This window comes from Somniosus microcephalus, chromosome 6, assembly GCF_052327205.1.
Source record: "Somniosus microcephalus isolate GS21.2 chromosome 6, FLI_Smic_1.0, whole genome shotgun sequence".
NCBI classification, from domain to species: domain Eukaryota; kingdom Metazoa; phylum Chordata; class Chondrichthyes; order Squaliformes; family Somniosidae; genus Somniosus; species Somniosus microcephalus.
Window position 1 is genome coordinate 103,915,084 of NC_140992.1, and position 21,151 is coordinate 103,936,234.

The following is a 21,151-nucleotide window of genomic DNA, read 5'->3' on the forward strand; positions in this document are numbered from 1 at the left end:
AAATCTTCACTAGGGAACATGCACATTTTGAGTTGAATTCCTGATACCTTAACAGCTTGTAAATTTTTATTTTAGTTTTTTAAGGCTTTGCAGGTTGCACATAACACAATTTGCCTTAGTTCATATTCATGCTATCAATGAGAAATTTTTATGTAAGGAAAAGCTTACATAGAAACATTGAAGATAGGAGCAGGAGTAGGCCATTCAGCCCCTCGAGCCTGCTCTGCCATTTATTGAGATCATGGCTGATCATCCAAATTCAGTACCCTGTCCCTGCTTTCTCCCCATATCCCTTGATCCCTTTACCTTAATAGAAATATATCTAACTCCTCTTGAATATGTTTAATGAATTGGCCTCAACTGTCTTCTGTGGTAGAGAATTCCACAGGTTCACCACTCTCTGGGTGAAGAAATTCCTCCTCATCTCAGTCCTAAATGGCTTACCCCTTATCCTTAGCCTGTGACCCCTGGTTCTAGACTCTCCCGCCATCGGGAACATCCTTCCTGCATCTAGTCTGTCTAGTCCTGTTAGAATTTTATAAGTTTCAATGAGATCCCCTCTCATTCTTCTAAACTCTAGTGAATATAAGCCGAATCCACCCAATCTCTCTTCATATGTCATTCCTGCCATCCCAGGTATCAGTGGTGAATCTTCGCTGCACTCCCTCCATGGCAAGAACATCCTTCCTCAGATAAGGCGACCAAAACTGCACACAATACTCAAGGTGTAGTCTCACCAAGGCCTTGTACAACTGCAGCAAGACATCCTTGCTCCTGTAATCGAATCCTCTCGCTATGATGGCCAACATACCATTTGCCTTCTTAACTGCCTGCTGCACCTGCATGCTTACCTTCAGCGACTGGTGCACAAAGATACCTAGGTCTCGTTGCACTTCCCCTTTTCCCAATCTATTGCCGTTCAGATAATAATCTGCCTTCCTGTTTTTGCCACCAAAGTGGATAACCTCGCATTTATCCACATTATACTGCATCTGCCATGCATCTGCCCAATCACCCAACCTGTCCAAATCATGCTGGAGTTTCTCTGCATCCTCCTCACAGCACACACACGCCCACCCAGCCTTGTGCTGTCTGCAAACTTGGAGATATTACATCTAGTTCCCTCATCTAGATCATTAATATATATTGTGAATAGCCGAGGTCCTAGCACCGATCCCTGCGGTACCCCACTGGTCACTGCCTGCCACTCGGAAAAAGACCCGTTTATTCCAACTCTTTGCTTCCTGTCTGCCAACCAGTTCTCTATCCAAGTCAGTACCTTACCCCCAATCCCATGTGCTTTAACTTTGCACGCTAATCTCTTACGCGGGACCTTATCGAAAGCCTTCTGAAAGTCCAAATACACCACATCCACTGGTTCTCCCTTATCTATTCTACCAGTTACATCCTCAAAAAATTCCAGTAGATTAGTCAAGCATGATTTACCTTTTGTAAATCCATGTTGACTTTGTCTGGTCCTGTCGCTGTTTTCCAAGTGCTCTGCTATTACATCTTTTATAATGGGCTCTAGCATTTTCCCCACTACCAATGTCAAGCTTACCGGTCTATAATTCCCTGTTTTCTCTCTACCACCGTTTTTAAATAGTGGGGTTACATTAGCTACCCTCCAATCCATGGGAACTGTTCCAGAGTCTATAGAATTTTGGAAGATGACCAGCAATGCATCTACTATTTCTAGGGCCACTTCCTTAAGTACCCTAGGATGTAGATTATCAGGCCCTGGGGATTTATCGGCCTTCAATCCCATCAATTTCCCGAACACCATTTCCCTACAAATACTGATTTCTTCAGTTCCTCCCTCTCATTAGACCCTATGTTCCCCGACATCTCTGGGAGGTTATTTGTGTCCTCCTTTGTGAAGACAGAACCAAAGTATGTATTTAACTGGTCTGCCATTTTTTTGTTCCCCATTATAAATTCCCCTGATTCTGACTGCAAGGGACCTACGCTTGACTTCACCAATCTTTTTCTCTTCACATATCTATAGAAACTTTTAGTCAGTTTTTATGTTCCCTGCAAGCTTACTCTCATACTCTATTTTCCCCCCTCTTAATTAATCCCTTTGTCCCCCTTTGCTGAATCCTAAACTGCTCCCAATCCTCAGGTTTGTTGCTTTTTCTGGCCAATTTATATGTCCTCTCCTTGGATCTTATGCTATCCCTAATTTCCCTTGTTAGCCACGGTTGAGTGACCTTTTTTGTTTTATTTTTATGCCAAACAGGGATGAACAAATTCTGTAGTTCATCCATGCAATCTTTAAATGTTTGCCATTGCCTATCCACCATCAACCCTTTAAGTAACATTCCCCAATCCATCCTAGCCAACTCGCGCCTCATACCATCGTAGTTTCCTTTATTTAAATTCAGGACCCTAGTCTCTGAGTCAACTACTTCACTCTCCATCTTAATGAAGAATTCTATCATATTATGATCGCTCCTCCCCAAGGGGCCTCGCACCTTAGATCACACATCACTTCATTCTCCACACCATCTAATGGAGCTGCTGCTAGTTTAAAGTAGCAGTTCACTGTTGGGCTCCTGCTTTATACACCAATACTGCAACTGGATCAGCAAATATACTTGTTTGCTGAGATTGGCAATATTGTAGACAAAAGTGATAGTGTAGTTAGATTCACTGACATTTAGTTAACTAATTTCTGTGACCCTTTGTGATGAGTCTGGAACATGTTTCTCATGGATCGGGTTCTTAACCATCATATTGACTCAAGTCCAATCTGATTTCATAGCTGCCTTTGCTTTCTTTAATGTTCATCTTAGGAAAAGCCATCAAAATCTTTTTTGAAACCCACTTGGTCATTATGAGCACTACTTACTTTCAGCTTGGGCAAAGATGTCGCAAACTATTAATACAATACAGTTTCGATGTCCTTTTTAGAATGCATGTATTCACTCTAAAATGGGACTCACTCATTTCAAATGCATTCATTTTAAATATGCTGGAGTGCAACAATGTGATCACAACCTCACCTTCTGTGCTGGTTACATCTTCTATACTGGCGTCAGTCAATCCATTCAATTTCTCCTCTTGGAATAGTTTCTGAAACTGTTTAAGCTCTTGATCGTAGTCCTGCCATTCAGGAACAATCCGCACAGCTGCCTCCAGTTTGGGCTCTTTAGTCATTGGGTTATTGCACTGGAATGTCATAATTAATGTCAGTCACTAGAATTTCACTGAACATTTAGGTGGTGATGAAGAAGACCCACAAATTTAATATAGACTTTAACACACTAGTCGACGAGACCAATTTTAACTTGCCAAAACCAGCTTTAACGGGGGGGGGGGAAGAAAAACCTCAAAGTGGGTTCGGTAGACTTACTGACCTGTTAATGCCAGTGCTCTGGCCTCTGCCATTTTTACAGGGGCCTACACTGGGTGGACAAAGCACTCACCTGTTTCAGGCAACAGGCCCCTTTCAATGGGCAAATTGGGGTCCTGTGCCATGCATAGGAAGCGTTGCCATTTTAGGTCGGAGCAGGCGCTGTGCTCTGTGGACCAATGTTACCGGCAGTGCAGCCAAAGAGGCCCCAGAAATGTATGTTTTAAATGAATAACCAGCTCAAATAGGTTATCTACATGGACAGAGTTTATCCTTCCATTATTTAAAAACTTCAATCATATCTCCTTGAAGTTGACAATTTTCCAAAGTGTTCTCAGTCTCTCCTGGTAAGTGGGTATCAATCTAGTGGCCCTTCTCTTAACCTTTTCCAGGTTGTCCATATTCCCCACTATGAGACGGGACTCCAACAGGACATAGTATTCTAGGTGTGGCCTGACCAAGTCCTTATACAAAGCGAGGAGTGCTTTTTGTTTTATATTCAATTGTCCAGGCAATATATCTTAATACCCTATTCACTTTCACAGTAGCCTCATGGCATTGGTTGTGGATCTTTAAGGACTCATCCACTATAACCCCCAGGTCCTTCTCCTGCTGAAAAGCCTTCAGCACACAACCCTGCATGGTCTACATGTGCTTAGAGTTGACCCTATCCAAGTGCATCACACTTCATTTATCTATATTAAAAGACATCTGCCAGACACGGGCCCATTTCCCCGTTATATCTAGATCTGCTTGCAATCTATTACAAAAAACAAGATTCATTTTGATGTCTCAGTGACCAGCAGACACTCTCTTGTGTACTTACCAAATCAATAGTTTTAGCTCTCTTCTTAGATGCTTCATCACACCATGTCTCGCACCACAGCCAGTGTTGGGGAAGGGATTTAATAGGCACTTGATGGATCATGTTGTTAGGCAGATCCTGTAAAACAAATTTACCAGACAAAAACAAAGTGAGTAATTTTAAGCAGTTTCTGATTATTATGGATTTCTGCACCTTTAAATTAATAAGTTCCATTAATTACTATTCCTGTGATTTAAACTTGTTTACATTATAGAGAAAATCTGCTGCTGCCCACACAAAGGTTTGACAGCATAACTGTAAACACATTAGTCATGACACCATTCCCCGTTGTCATCAGTCAGCCACTGTGATTTCCAATTCACTGATGTTGGTCAACATTAATTGTAGAAAGACTTGCATTTAGATAGCGCCTTTAACAACCTTCTAAAGCACTTTACAGCCAACAACGTACTTTCGAAGTGGTCATTGTTGTGATGTCAGAAACGCAGCCTCGCACAGCTAGGTCCCACAAACCGTAATGCGACAATGACCAGATAATCTGTTTTAATGATGTTGGTTGAAGGATAAATATTAGCTAGGACACCAGGGAGAACACCCCTGCTCTTCTTCGAAATAGTGCCATTGGATCTTTTATGTTTACCTAAGAGAGCAGACGGGGCCTTGGTTTAACATCTCATTCGAAAGATGGCATCCGACTGAGCAGTGCTCACTCAGTACTGCAATTGGAGTGTCAGCCTAGATTTTGTACTTGAAGTCCCTGGAGTGGGACTTGAACCCACAACCTTCTGACTCAGAGGAGAGAGTGCTATCAACTGAGCCACAGTTCACATCTTATTCCATCGAAGACAGTAAGAAATCATGCTGATCAACCTGACTGTCTACTAATGTTACTGTTGATTTAATTTTTCCTTTTGACAAGTCAGGTACTGGTCATAGCTACACAAAGACTACTTTACCCGGTGTAAAAATGATGCACCAGAACTCCAGTGATTGTACCTGTGTCCCAGATTAGGACAATCATGCTTGGAATTTGAACACACTGATTTTCAGCTCAAGAGGAAGAGTCTTGATTTTATTTCACAACGTAATCCAATCTCGAGATACAGGATATTGGGGAGCAAAAAAAACTCATGAAATGCAGAGAGAGAGAGCATTTTGGCATCTTATGGGGATGACAAATCAGTTTAGAAAGATGGCCAAACCATGCATTATGAATGAGAGAATTCCACCTCTGATATTGGACACCAAGAAGTTGGATGGGTAGGGGAAGGCAGAGAGGAAAATGTCACTCTGTCTCCACTTCTGAAGACAGCCTCTTCTACAGTATGCACTGTTTATAGTTTCTTTCTCCCAATACAGAAAAACGAAGAAAACAGATTCCCTGGAAAGTGGAACATAGGCTAAAGAGTAGGCCATTCAGCCCCTCAAGTCTGTTCTGCCATTCAATACGAACATGGCTGATTTGTACCTCAAATCCATTTACCCACCTGATTGATTGATTACCCTTACTTAACAGAAATCTGTCAATCTTAGTCTTGAATAATTTCAATTGACCCAGCATACACAGTCTTTTGGGGTTGAAAGTTCCAGATTTCCACTATCCTTTGTATGAAAAAGTGCTTCCTCATTTCACTCTTAAATAGCCTAGCTCTAATTTTAAAATTGTACCCTTATTCTGAATTCCTCCACCAGAGGAAATCCTCTGTATTTACCCTATCAAATTATTTTAAACACCTCAATTAGATCACCCTGCAACTTTCTAAACTCAAGGGAATACAAACCAAGTTTATGAAACCTGTACTCATAATTTAACCCTTTGAGCCACAATATTCTGGTGAAATTGCGCTGTACAAGTACAATATATCCTTCCTGAGATGCGGTACCTAAAACTGAATGCAGTGCTCCAGATAACTGTAGCATCACTTCCTCCCCTTTGTATTCCAGCCTGCTCAAGATAAAGGCCAACATTCTACTAGCCGTCTGATTACTTTTTGTACCTGTGCACTAGCTTTTAGTGATTTGTGTACATGGACACCCAAATCCCTGTGCTCCTCCACAGCTCCTCGTCTCTCGCCATTTAGAAAATATTCCTATTTGTCATTCTTGAATCCAAGGTAGATGGCCTCACACTTCCCCACATTGAACTCCATCTGCCACAATTTTTCCCACTGATCATGTTTCATAAAAACTTACTTTGTTCTATATAGCTCAGAAAGACAGCCGTCCCAACAAAGTAGGTCCAAAGGGCTAGAAATTCAGTGGGCTTTGCGCCCAGTTACTGCCCAAATAGGGTTTCTGTGCCAGTGTAAGAGGGTGCGCTGATATTCAGCGCTGCGGTAATGGCGGCGGTAGCCGGTAGCGCTGCGCCGACACCGATGACGTCATCGGTGTGCGCAGTGCCCCGGTTCCGCCCCGCTTCCGGCCCAAACCCCATATTTAGTTGCGGCCGCCTCTTCTGCAGCGGCCGCAAACAGCGATTGAAAAACGGGGCCGTACTGCTGCGCTACTGGGGCGCTTTAAGGTGAAGGTGCGGCCGGCCGCTTTTTCGGCGGCCGCCTGCCCGCACCTCCTTCCCCGGCCTCCTCCACCCCCCCCCCCCCCCCGCGGCATTGCTGGCTGCTTTCCGCGAGCCCGGCACTTCTCCATGGTGCCGGGCTCATTTGCCAGCACAATCCAGCGGCGATCTCGCTGTTGCAGGCACCTCCCCCTTAAGAGAAGGAGGAGGCCTGCAGTACCGCAGCCTGCCGCTCCGCAGCGGGTGGCGCAGCGGGGCCTACAGCGCAGAAATTCAGTTTCAGCGCCCCAAGCGGGGGCGGGCACACCCTGGAATAGCGCCCGGTTCCGACTTGGGGCGCAAAAGCCGAATATCTGACGGGCGCACCTGGCTCCGCGTGCAGCGCTAACTTTTGGGCGTTAGCCTGCTGGCGGGCCTTAACTGAATTTCTAGGCCAAAGTGTTCTCAGGGTAATTTGTACTTCTTTTCCCCTCATGACAGAAAAAGTATTTACCAAAAACTCATCAATAATCAATTCTGGTGTCACAAGGAAATGTCATCGGAGCTACCAATATAGGCAGTGGGGTAATAACAAAAAGATTTGTAAATCACCAAATGAGAGTGCATAAATCACAAGTCACAATGGAGGAAGCATGTCCAAAGAGCATTCATAAGTTATTTAATGTGTGGTTTGAAGTCAAGTCTGCATCAATTTTCTCATGTCCCAATTCTATTTTCACATTGACCTTTATAAAATGACAGTAAACAACAAGTTTTGAATGAATGCTTCATTTGTGCAACTTGTCTAAGTAGCATTTGAACTGTAAACTACCTATTTCACCAAGATCAATCAGTCCTGTATCCATTAAAAACAATCCGCCACTGCAGAGCACCAATAACTGTTCTCTGTATTAAAAGCCCTTAGCAACTGAAACAGAAGCAGAGTTCCATCTACAAACAATAAAATCTTTATTACATATTTTTTTCATATTATGTTTTAGATAGGCTGATATATTGTGAATTTAAAATAGTCTTCAGTTAGTTGGATTTTTGAAATGCCTTGGACTTTCAGAGGTGAAATATCATGGGCCTGAATTTGCTGAACACTTGCGCCAAAGTAATGGCGCATCTGCAGAGTATGCCATTATTATGGTGCCAAAATACCAAGAAATTGTGGTGCAAGTGACTTATGCCACACCATAATTTGCTCCATAGAGACCATCATCCAAAAAGTTGAACAGCTAATTATCATAGCCCCGCCCCCCACTAAAAGCAATTTTGTTAAATTAACACCACTGTGACGGCCACAGCCACTTAGACCTGTACAGAATGGTGCTGGAGGTCTTGGAATCAGTATTCAATCGCTCAGCAGTTTGCCCAAGGGTAACATTTTTACTGACTTGTTCTGGGAATTTCATTGAAAATCTTAAACCTCAATTATGTAACAGAAGTGTTTTTGACAGCCAAGCATGTTCTGATTTTTCCCCAACTGGTTTTATTCATATATTATTGAGCATATGTGCTAAGCATGGATTGGAACCGGTAATTAAATATGGCTTGGGAATTGCACGCAGTTCAGGAGATAACCCTATGAATACAAGTCCCTTCTTAACGCCAATTTATATATTTATACTGTTTCAGCACAAACTCAATCAATCAAATTAAACCTGCTCTGGACATTCTATCTGTACATACAGTACTGCGACCCATCCCCGTTATCAGATCACAGCCACTGCTCCTAAATGCGTTGTTGTTAAATAACCTGTTGTTCCGTTCTGTGTCGGGCCCCGGTATCTTGGATATGCATCAGACATTGGCCGCGCTGCTCCCGATCCACCATCGCTGCGACGCATTCTAATTATTTTCCAGTAAATTGTGGCATGAATTCATCACTAGAGGATCGGGGAGCACAACAGTCTAACTTATGGCGTTATATGCCAATAATCGCCATTGTGGCGAATTCCAGGCCAACGTACTTAACTGGCACTGATACGGTGCGATAATATTGCTTCACTGATGTACAAACAACACATGAGGAAGTCTTGCAGGTTATCAGACTGTGCAAGAAATAGATTTCTAAAGTGGAGATTTTAAACCCTTGTGGACTGATTAAGTTTTGTTTTCTAAATATTTGTATTGCTAGTCTATTGCTATATTATTTTGCATCTTTGTAATGATAAATTGCTGTAAATAAAAATTTTACCCTGAATGATGTGATTTAACAATTTATTTCTTTTGCCTTTGAGTGAACAGCAGTGCACGACATATAACAGTGAAAAATATTGCAATAATCGTTAATCGCATAACACGCTACTCCTATTCCAGTCAGAGTTAGAAGTACCAGTTTCAGATCATAGGAGATGTGGCTCTGTTTATGGAACTGCCGTTTGCTTGTGAACATGGACAGAGAGAGTTGGGGGCGAGCTCAAACTGCATCAGCATTCAAAGTACAAAGCTCATTATGATTTATGCAAGTGAGCTGCCTCGTAACACACCTCTTAAGTGGTGTGCTCTTCTATTAAAAGCTCTCGTGAATTACCTGCAATTTCTGACACTAGCAGCTTGCTCAGGAGGAATGCAAGGAAAGATTTCAACAAAAAATAAAATATGTAGACTGCTGTGAACCAAACTACAGGGCCAGAAAAAGTGCATTATTGGGGGTGTTTAACACACATTTATCTATTAGTGTAAAAGCATTAAACAATGCCTATCATATTAAAGGTTGTATTATATCAGTGTTACAGTGAGCGAACTGGCATTACTCACTGTAAATTTATAATTAAAAAAGGGTCCAATTTGATACATTTAGCAGTAAAATCCATTTCTCTTATGACATTTAATTAAAAATAGTATTATTTTCCTGGTCTATGCTGAGATTGATGGTCTAGGCAGGGACAGCATTTACAATTGCCTCATTAGGTCTAGGGAAAAACAAAAATCAGCCAATGCTCCCTAAACTAATTGCCAGTCAATGACCCCAACTGGAGAATGCAAGTGTGGGGGTGTTAGGTGATAACAGGATCAGGCAAGTTTGTAAAGCATGCAAAGAAGGACTATCTAGGCTCAGACATGAAGGATGGCCTCTTCGGTGAGGTACTACAGGCCGTATCAAATTGTAATCCAGCAAGAGTCAGCATCCAAACCCAGCCCATCACTGCTCCTCTGTCTTTCTCATCTCCTGTGGCCATCCTGGGCTTGAATACCCTGCAAATAGGCTCACAGCTACCCTCTCTGCCACTCTCAGCCTTTGCCAGTCCTCAGTCACTACCTCCTTACAAGCAGCAACCCCTACTGTCCCAATCTTCTCTCCAGGTGACCTTCTTGTCCAGCATGCCCACTAGAGATAATGTCACTTTGAAAGTGCCAATGATACGGCAATAGGATGTTAGTTTGAAGGACCATAGGATGTTAGTTTGAAGGACCATAGGATGTTAGTTTGAAGGAACATAGGATGTTAGTTTGAGGGACAATAGGATGTTAGTTTGAAGGACAATAGGATATTAGTTTGAAGGACAATAGGATGTTAGTTTGAAGGACCATAGGATGTTAGTTTGAAGGACAATAGGATGTTAGTTTGAAGGACAATAGGATGTTAGTTTGAAGGACCATAGGATGTTAGTTTGAAGGACAATAGGATGTTAGTTTGAAGGACCATAGGATGTTAGTTTGAAGGACAATAGGATGTTAGTTTGAAGGACCATAGGATGTTAGTTTGAAGGACAATAGGATGTTAGTTTGAAGGACCATAGGATGTTAGTTTGAAGGACCATAGGATGTTAGTTTGAAGGACAATAGGATGTTAGTTTGAAGGACCATAGGATGTTAGTTTGAAGGACAATAGGATGTTAGTTTGAAGGACCATAGGATGTTAGTTTGAAGGACAATAGGATGTTAGTTTGAAGGACCATAGGATGTTAGTTTGAAGGACCATAGGATGTTAGTTTGAAGGACCATAGGATGTTAGTTTGAAGGACCATAGGATGTTAGTTTGAAGGACAATAGGATGTTAGTTTGAAGGACCATAGAATGTTAGTTTGAAGGACCATAGGATGTTAGTTTGAAGGACCATAGGATGTTAGTTTGAAGGACCATAGGATGTTAGTTTGAAGGACAATAGGATGTTAGTTTGAAGGACAATAGGATGTTAGTTTGAAGGACCATAGGATGTTAGTTTGAAGGACAATAGGATGTTAGTTTGAAGGACAATAGGATGTTAGTTTGAAGGACCATAGGATGTTAGTTTGAAGGACCATAGGATGTTAGTTTGAAGGACCATAGGATGTTAGTTTGAAGGACAATAGGATGTTAGTTTGAAGGACAATAGGATGTTAGTTTGAAGGACAATAGGATGTTAGTTTGAAGGACAATAGGATGTTAGTTTGAAGGATCATAGGATGTTAGTTTGAAGGACCATAGGATGTTAGTTTGAAGGACAATAGGATGTTAGTTTGAAGGACCATAGGATGTTAGTTTGAAGGACAATAGGATGTTAGTTTGAAGGACAATAGGATGTTAGTTTGAAGGACAATAGGATGTTAGTTTGAAGGACAAAAGGATGTTAGTTTGAAGGACAATAGGATGTTAGTTTGAAGGACAATAGGATGTTAGTTTGAAGGACAATAGGATGTTAGTTTGAAGGACAATAGGATGTTAGTTTGAAGGACCATAGGATGTTAGTTTGAAGGACAATAGGATGTTAGTTTGAAGGACCATAGGATGTTAGTTTGAAGGGCCATAGGATGTTAGTTTGAAGGACAATAGGATGTTAGTTTGAAGGACAATAGGATGTTAGTTTGAAGGACCATAGGATGTTAGTTTGAAGGACCATAGGATGTTAGTTTGAAGGACCATAGGATGTTAGTTTGAAGGACAATAGGATGTTAGTTTGAAGGACAATAGGATGTTAGTTTGAAGGACAATAGGATGTTAGTTTGAAGGACAATAGGATGTTAGTTTGAAGGACCATAGGATGTTAGTTTGAAGGACAATAGGATGTTAGTTTGAAGGACCATAGGATGTTAGTTTGAAGGACCATAGGATGTTAGTTTGAAGGACCATAGGATGTTAGTTTGAAGGACCATAGGATGTTAGTTTGAAGGACCATAGGATGTTAGTTTGAAGGACCATAGGATGTTAGTTTGAAGGACAATAGGATGTTAGTTTGAAGGACCATAGGATGTTAGTTTGAAGGGCCATAGGATGTTAGTTTGAAGGACAATAGGATGTTAGTTTGAAGGACAATAGGATGTTAGTTTGAAGGACAATAGGATGTTAGTTTGAAGGACCATAGGATGTTAGTTTGAAGGACAATAGGATGTTAGTTTGAAGGACCATAGGATGTTAGTTTGAAGGACCATAGGATGTTAGTTTGAAGGACCATAGGATGTTAGTTTGAAGGACCATAGGATGTTAGTTTGAAGGACAATAGGATGTTAGTTTGAAGGACAATAGGATGTTAGTTTGAAGGACAATAGGATGTTAGTTTGAAGGACAATAGGATGTTAGTTTGAAGGACAATAGGATGTTAGTTTGAAGGACAATAGGATGTTAGTTTGAAGGACAATAGGATGTTAGTTTGAAGGACAATAGGATGTTAGTTTGAAGGACAAGAGAAAACATCTTTCTTAGGGATTGGATGAACATGAGAAAACTTCCACGGTGCAGGAAATGAAGGCTGGAAATAGAAATTGAAATGATGGCACATAAAATGGGGATAAGTTTGGAAGTAGGTGTCCTTAGGATGTAAAGTTACCATCATGATCAGGTCTTATTAGAAGCCGGACAGCAAAAAGGATTCAATAGGGATAAAACTGCAGCTCAGGTCATAAAAGCTGAACAGAAGAGAGCAATTTGTGTTTTGGGGGAGGGGGGGGGGGGGGGTGTAAAAGGAAGGCAAAAGCATGAACTTTTGTTGTAGTGGAGCTGGCCAGGACAGAAGAAAAGTGAAGAAGATGATTGCAAAAGTAATGAGACAGCTTTGGCAAAGGACCAGAAGAACTGGTTGCTGGAGAGGCAAGGCGGCAGCAGTTGACACTTCTTTTCAATAACACTGCATTAAGCAGCTCTGGACAGTGGATTTATAGAAGTTACAAGCAAAACCTCAGAATGCTTTCGATTAAAAGACTAAGGCCTAGAAATTCAGTATAGCCATGTTCGGGGCGCTACAGTCAGGCGGCCGCTAAAGTTTGCGCCCGGTGCAAGTTCGTGCCACCTTCGCCGATATTCAGTCGCATCGCCCCAAGAGGTTGCTGCTGCGCTAAAACAGGCAATGCACGACTATCACAGAGATCACAGAAACCTCACAGTGCAGATAGAGGCCATTTCGGCCCATCGAGCCTGCACCGACACATATCCCACCCTATCCCTGTAACCCCACGTATTTAATCCCCCTAACACTAAGGGTCAATTTTTATCATAGCCAATCAACCTAACCCGCACATCTTTGGACTGTGGGAGGAAACCGGAGCACCCGGAGGAAACCCACGCAAACACGGGGAGAATGTGCAAACTCCACACAGACAGTCACCCGAGGCCGGATTCGAACCCGGGTCCCTGGCGCTGTGAGGCAACAGTGCTAACCACTATGCCACCGTGCTAAGCCGGCGGTCCGGGGCGATACCCCCGAGGGCGGGCGCAGCGCAGGTGCGGCAAGTTGCTGATTGACGGCAGACACTCTGGCGCCGGTCAGCTCTTAAAGGGGGAGGGTGGACTTGTCTGGCTGCCATGCCCTGCGCACTGCAGCCCTGAAGCAAGGCCTGACCAATGCTGGTTCATCAGTTCTACGCCCTGGACCATGGGGAAACCCGCTATTCTTCCAAATCCCATCGTACGCTCTTGCTGCTTGTCCAGGGTCATGGGGAAGGAGATGTACTGACATCTCCTTCTGAAAAGGGCATTGTTCACCTGTCGGATGCAGCAATGTACCGCGAACTGGGAGATGTTGGCAATGTCCCCAGCGGATTGGAAGGAGCCGGTGGCATAGAAGTTGAGAGCCACCGTCACCTTCACTGCCACCGACAGAGACGTCCTGCTCTTCAGCTGTGGCTGCAGATCTCTGCGAAGCAGGTGGCAGATCTCAGTGACCACCTCCCTTCTGAATCGCAGCCTCCGAACACACTGCTCCTCAGACATGTTCAGATATGAGAACTGCTGGCGGTATACCCTGGGTGGGTAAGGCCTCCTGTGCCGACACCTGTTGGCCCTTCTCCGTCTGGCCATGACTGGCACTCTCTCACGGCGTCTCTGATCCCTTTGAATGCAATGCAGAAAGCCAACGTTTCCACCCATTGTAGCCCCCATTACAGTATATGTGGCGACTCAAGGCTATGGCACTGAAAGTGAAATCCAAGTGCAAAGCTCTGGCCTGAAGCCAGAAGTACCTGTGCGAGCGCTGAGTCAAAGCAGAAAGCTCTCTGCCTTTGTCTCTCACACAGGATTGGCACAAAATGGCTGTCACTTATAATGCAGGAGGAATCCCCTTTAAATAGCGCCCCCCGCACCGACTGGGAACCGTTCCCCTCTACCAGTCGCTGGGGGCGCCAGGCGCAAAGAAGGGCGGCGCCACTGAAGTTCCGGTTTGGGGCGCACAAAGGGCGTTGCACGATGAAATGACGTCAGGATCTGAGCGCGCGCAAAGACTTTGCACTGACGCTAAATCTCTAGTGAAGTTGGGGAGAGGCGCAGATCGCGCTGCGCCCGGCCGCTAGCCGCCTAGCGCCCAACATCTCCTCCTCCTAAGGCGCTACCGGCTGGCGCAAGCAACTGAATTTCTAGGCCTAAGTGCGATAGGCAGAATTTTTACAGGAGCCAGCAGAACAACATGTATGGCTGAATTAACATATAGGCGGGAATTTTAACTTTTAAAAAATGGGTGAGTTGGGGTTGTGTGGGAAGTTAAAGTGTTAAAAATCTGAATCCTGACCAGAAACCACCTCCAACCCACCCACTTCCAGTTTTAACGGAGGCGGGAAGCCAAACTGCTCCCAGGAAGCGGGTTGTCCATTTAAATATTATACTAAGGCTGGAAGCCTCTGATTTTAGCTCCATTTTGAATTTATCTTTAGCTGGTTGGGATTTGCAAGCCTCGTGAAACCCGCCAGCTAAAGTAAGGCGAGGACTGCTGGATCCAGGAGGCAAGTGCCTTCACACTTACCTCCTGGATCCAGCGTCCCTTGCCTAACCCACCCCACGTGATCGGAGTCCTCCCCATGAGGCCTCCGACCCTACCCCCCCCCGATGTCGTCTGCCACCGCCCCCACCGGCTCCTCCCACTCCCCTTCCGCGCCCCCGTGCTCCTCCTGCCCTCCGATGATGCTCGAACACCCCACCTCCGCAACCACCTTCTCCTCTGGCCCCCGATCTGCTCCTCCGTCCCCCTGATCGTTATCAACCTCCACCCCTCCTCCGGCCCTCCCCATGCTCCTCCGGCCACTCCCCCACGCGATCCCGCCCACCCCCCCTCCCTCCTCTCTGCGGCCTAGGCCCGCAGCCAGCCAGCCTCTCAAACTGGCTGGCTGCGGGTGGGAAACAGAGTTTTCCTACTGCAAATCAGGCCCTGCTGTTAAATTCGGCAGGGCCTGCGGGAAACCTGTTCTCCCGGGTTTCCCAATGGCTTCGAAGCCCCCCCGCTCCCAACCCGCCTCCGCATTAAAATTCAGGCCATAGTGCCTGATCTGACAACAGAAAAGTGAAGTATAAAGTCTTCTGTGCCAGCCAGAATATCCGTTACTTCACTGGCACAGATAGAACGGCAAGAACAATGAAAGTAGTTGCTGGACAAGGAAAAGGCATCAAAGAATTCCTAATTAGGCCGAGTTATCGTGCCAGACAAAATATAACTAATTTAGTGTCACTTGTTGCAGGGCATTCCAACAGTGGTTAGAAGAACCCAGCACTGAGGAGAAAATACTTTGTAAGAGTTCAGATTCAAGATGAGGAAAAGGTGAAGCAAATTAGCTGACTAATGTTCTTGAGGATAAAAATGGCTCAGAATTCGTGTCAGTCTAATGATTCTGAAAAAACATTGACATTACTGATTGCAAACACTGAACCAGCCATGTACAGTGATTTCAGCACAAAGTTAAAATTGTTAAGATTTTATTTTGTTTTGCAAAAAATTGAAAAGTTCCAGAGTTTTCAAGTTTAGAAGGGCAATAGACACAACAGGTTAATTTAGTGAGGTGAGATGCGGGAGGGATATTTTTAGCCACAGGAGATTGAGGTCAGGTGAATCTAACGGAACTGTAGTCGTGGAGAGAAGAAAAAAAAGGATAATAGGCCGTTGCACAAGGGGAGATTGGCAGTTTCCACACAGTTTGCCATGCAGCCTCTCGTCAGCCTAAATAGTGCCCCTAAACATAGCTCCACAGTAAAAACACCCACCTAGGAGGATAGCTATGCCTGGATTTTCACATTTTCAGAAAATCTATTGTTGGAAATCCTTGAGATCGTCAAAATATTCTGCAACTTTTTTTTTATCTTGCATGCATAGATGTATACTGCTGTATAGATGCATAATATTGCTGTGTCAGCCGTGGCTCAGTGGGTATCACTCTCGCCTGAGTCAGAAGGTTGTGGGTTCAAGTCCCGCTCCAGGGACGAGCACAAAAAATTCTAGCCTCACACTCCAGTGCAGTGCTGAGGGAGTGCTGCACTGTCAGAGGTGCCGTCTTTCAGATGAGATGTTAAACCGAGGCCCCGTCTGCTCTTTCAGGTGGACATAAAAGATCCCATGGCACTATTTCGAAGAAGAGCAGGGGAGTTATCTCCGCTGTCCTGGCCAATATTTATCCATCAACATAAAAACAGATTATCTGGTCATTATCACATTGCTGTCTGTGGGAGCTCGCTGTGCGCAAATTGGCTGCCACGTTTCCTACATTACAACAGTGACTACACTCCAAAAGTACTTCATTGGCTGTAAAGCGCTTTGAGACGTCCAGAGGTTGTGAAAGGCGTGATATAAATGCAAGTCTTTCTTTTTATACACACATCTATCAACGGTAATTGACCTTTCATAAACTAAACAAATACATGGATTAACCTTGGAGTACTCTACAACTGATTCTAGCATTACTACTTGCAACAGTACAGTAATAAAAATGCACACATGTACCTGGTCAAGATTGGACAGGCTGTTGGGGTCCTGACTGAGACCCTGATACTGCCCTCTGAGCCGATCACCAGCAGCAATCTTTCTGAATTTCTTTAAGTCCACTACATACAAGGCACTAAATGGAGAGGACAATAAAAGGGTTTTTAATATTAAAGTCATGGGATTGTTAACATGATGACAGCACACAGTGTTAGTGGGTCACTTAACTGCAGCACAATGACAATGCTACAAAGAAACTCATGAATTCACTATATGGCTGCAAAAGGTCTTCAATGACCTAAAATGCTGCTTCAATTTTTCTTTTGAGGATTTCTTCCAACTCCTCACCTAACATCATTGTCACTGAATAGCAAAAATAGTGCTAAAGTTTTGAAGGTGCATGGTTATTCTTGACTTTTGGAAGCATGCTTGGCTACAGAGACCTCTCTGAAAACTCCCAGATGTCAGAGTTATCAGACAATACCTATTACTGAAGTCTGGCCACTTGCAAAATAGTCTGCACAATGAGAAATGTTCCGGCAAGGAGGGCACTAAATGGTGCGTCTGCCAAATTTTGATACAGGGCTGGAATTGATAATCAATGAAATTCACAAATCATTATTGAGAAATCCCTTGGACTAGTCTCCAGTTGGTAGCAGTATAGCTCAACTTCTTCATAATTCCTGTTTATGTTTAAAGCTTCAAGTTTTGTTACAAATTTCACTATAAATGGCAGCCATTCTGCATTAAAAGGTTTTCCTATACTCTTCTTCATTCAGCACTGTTTTTATTGGGCATTATATATTTATTAAAATCATTGGTCAGCTATCTGTGGAGATGAATTCGAGTTAAAGATTGTGGGCCATAATTTGCTGCAGCCAGACATCTAACAGCGTCTGTCATTAGTTAGGCTTGCCCTTGCAGGTTTAGGTTTCTAATTTTTTTTGCGTGGCATGTTGTTGAAAGTGCGAGCCGATAACGTCGCAGCGAGGGAAACAGGGCATCTGGGACCTGAGTGAACAGGGCAAGCAACTGTGTATCTCCTTAACCAATCAGATTGGACTGTGAAATTACTAGCCCTAGGACCAAGAATGAAGTGTAAATTAGAGCGGGTGAATTCAATGTCAAATGAGGTACAGAAAGAGAAAGAGAGAGGGAAAGAATGATTGGATTAAGAGAGAAAAAAAAGACAGGAAAATGTTTGTTAAAAACTCCAACAACAATTAAAACCTTACGGAATGAGACTGCACACTCGTAATAGTTAATCTTTAGTGCCAGAAAGGTTGACTGGTAGTAATTAACACTCATGTCGTTAAAAAGGTACTTAGATTGAGATGGACAAGACTTAACTTTCTGTGGCGAGTTTAGTTTGTATCTACTGCGCAAGTAGAACAAATTCACGCATTTCAATGGTGAGGCAAATGGCGAGATGCTGTTTTTACAAAGCTAATGCAACTCTGACAGAAACTTTTGGATATTAACGTTTAACCTTGTATCTGCCCTTGCCTGAAGTTGCTGTAGAATTTGCGCATTAATAACGGCGAGCACCTAGCTATGACAGCAAATTATCAAAAAGACTCCATTGTTTTAAAGGCAGCCATATTGCAAGGAAAACATACAAAATGTTGATGTCTGTTTTTCCCAACATGAACTATTCATCGGTTTTTATTTCACAACTGTGCATTTAGAGCTATGACCTCTTTGCAGTACTTTGCTGCCAATACGGATATCTTTTTTTGTTTAAAGTAGTAACATTTGCTTTTATTTTATGCCAAAATGGCAAGCCCCACTAATTCTTCAACAATAGCTCATGCTTTTTCTTTCTTGTAAAATTACCACAAGTACAGAGAAGTAAAAAAAAATGTAATCAATAATTGGTTTCAAATCAGGGGAAAATGACACTGAGTGGCTGATGGAGACTTGTGACTTACACAGACTAGGCAGTGCTGTCCATTGGCACATGGTGGCACTGCAGCTCCTTGTAAAAGGTACATAAAAATGGAATCACATTTAATGTTGTGGGTTCAATTCCCACCCCAGGATTTTGCACGTAATCGAAGCCAACACTTCAGTGCAGTAATAAGGGAGCAGTGCATTGTCGGAGGTGCTGTCTTTTGAATAAGGTATAAAATCGAGGTCCAATCTGCCTGTTCAGGTGAACGTAAAGGTCATCCAACACAACCAAAATTGATTGACTTATCATTTATCTCATTTGATATTTGTGGGACCTTAGGTGTACAAACTTGCTGCCACATTTGCCTACAGAACAAACCTGACTGCACTTCAAAAGTAATTTACTGGCTGTGAAGTGCTTTGGTACGTCCTGAGAATATGAATAGCATTATGTAATTGTCCATGACACAGTGATGGAGGAGGGCACTGGAAATAATAGACAATGTTTTCAAAATATAACCTATCAAGTTCAGCCAAGCAGCAACAGAATTCCCAACAGCAAGTGATTACAAAAATCTCCATTTAATTAAATCAAAGAGAAAGACCAAATCAAATCAAATGATTGTGCAGCAGTCACCAATCGCAGACAGTGAAAGCAGTGTCTGTATTCCCCAGAGAGAGTAAAGAACTTCTTATTTCCCCATGTGCAACGTGCTTTTTGGCTTCAAACTGTGTCAAGTAGAAATGCACACCTTGTAGTAAAGAGGACAGGTGGAGTTCACTCATTAAACAGGAGAACTGTACAATGACAAGCCGCCATCATTTGCTATAGCAGGGCATCTAACGGTGTCTGCCATGAGTTAGGCTTGCCCTTGCATGTTTACAAATTTTTTGCGTGCCAAGTTGCTGAAAGTGCGAGCTGATTACGTCGCAGCAAAGGAAACAGGACATCCGGGACCTGAGTGAAGCAAGCAACTGTCCATCCGCACCTCGTGTGAATGATGCCTCGGGACTCGGACCTGGGACCGTGAGCTCCCGGTGGCAGCTGGTAGTTTGATCAGCTGCCCGTGCCGTGCTCAGCTCTGTAAACACGGGCAAGCAGCGGTCAGCCGCATCAAGAATGAAAAGCGAAGTCAGCTGAACATTTGCCAACAATCTTTGGTTAGTTCTCAGCTCATTACCCCACAAAACAGACATCAAGCCCCACTGACCTGTTCCTCCGCTTACCCGATTTAAACATGGCAAGCGGGCGAATGCGCATTACGCGGCCTGCCAGGAAAAGAACCAGCTGCCAACTGTCACTAACGGATCTGGGGGTGGAGAGGGGGTGGGATCTCCTCTCCTCCAACATCAGCGGCAGCATATCGACCCAACCTCGCATCGGTGGACTGAATTAAATATGCAACCTATTTCGAAGTCTCAGTCTTAGTAATAAACAGGGCATTACTGGCATCGGTTGTGATCAGTCGCGCTCATTTTTTTTGTTGACCCTGCTCGCAGAATGGGATTTTTAAAAAGATTTTATTCTTGAAAGATGCTGATTTGGCGAGCGCCCAGTTGAGAACCCCTGACTTAGACTGTAATGGACAAGACTTAACTTTCTGTGGCGAGTTTAGTTCCCATCTACCGCGCAGATACAGCAACTTCTCGCCATTTGATGCATTTCAAATGGTGACAGACAGCGGGATGCCATTTTCACAAAGCTAACGGGGAAGCAGCGCAACTCGGACAGCAATTTATGGATTTTTGTTTAACTGCGCATCTGCCCCTCGCCTGAAGTACCATTTGCGCATAAATAATGGCGATTGCCATTAGCCTCACCGTTATTTTGACAGCAAAATCTGGGCTAAGATCTCAAAACAAATTAACTTTAACTGATAACTATACAAAAATGTTAATCTAGATTCTCACGTGTTTCACATATACCAAAGGTAAAAAGTAATTCTGAGAAAAACAGGCAGAAGTGCTGTATACGTACAGTGGTGCCCTCCATGACAGGGGTTCTCAACAGGTGTCCGCAGCCCTCTGGGGGTCAGTGAGAATGTTTTAGGGGGTCCACCAAAAATAATTACAGGATCTAGATCCTCATTTGTGAATGGAAAAGTCCTATCTAGGAGTTCCAGAATCGGTTACACTGCGACTTCATCTCTCCTGGGCTACCGAAGTGTCTTTTTTTTAAAAACTTACAAAACTGCTTTATTTCCCTTGGTGGTCTTTCTCCAATAACCAGAAATATCCTCAGCAAAGCTTTTCCGATTGTTTTCGATACTCAAGCACAACCCTTTCCCCACCCCCCACGCTACAGTTACTGTTTCCTATAAGTTTATCAAAACCCACCCACCTTTGCTTTTAAAAACGGATAAAAGTTGGATTAATTGTATCCCTGCACTTTCCCCTCCTTCATTCATTCATTCATGTCGCTGCCAACTGTTTCCACACTTTTAATCTCTGTTCAACGATCTTTGATCACTGGGTGTGTGGGGTGTT

General features: G+C 43.5%; 1 protein-coding gene across 2 annotated transcripts in view; it reads right to left on the bottom strand.

The window, feature by feature from the left end:
* The window catches only part of uggt1 (UDP-glucose glycoprotein glucosyltransferase 1), a 168,053-nt gene that overhangs the window by 859 nt on the left and 146,043 nt on the right, over positions 1–21,151 (bottom strand). For both annotated transcript variants that reach the window (XM_085990639.1, XM_085990638.1), the window contains 3 exons: positions 16,793–16,907; positions 4,185–4,301; positions 3,009–3,174 (listed from right to left, as the gene is read on the bottom strand). In XM_085990639.1, coding sequence (XP_085846765.1) covers positions 3,009–3,174; positions 4,185–4,301; positions 16,793–16,907 — 398 coding nt within the window. The remainder of the gene's footprint in view (positions 1–3,008; positions 3,175–4,184; positions 4,302–16,792; positions 16,908–21,151) is intronic.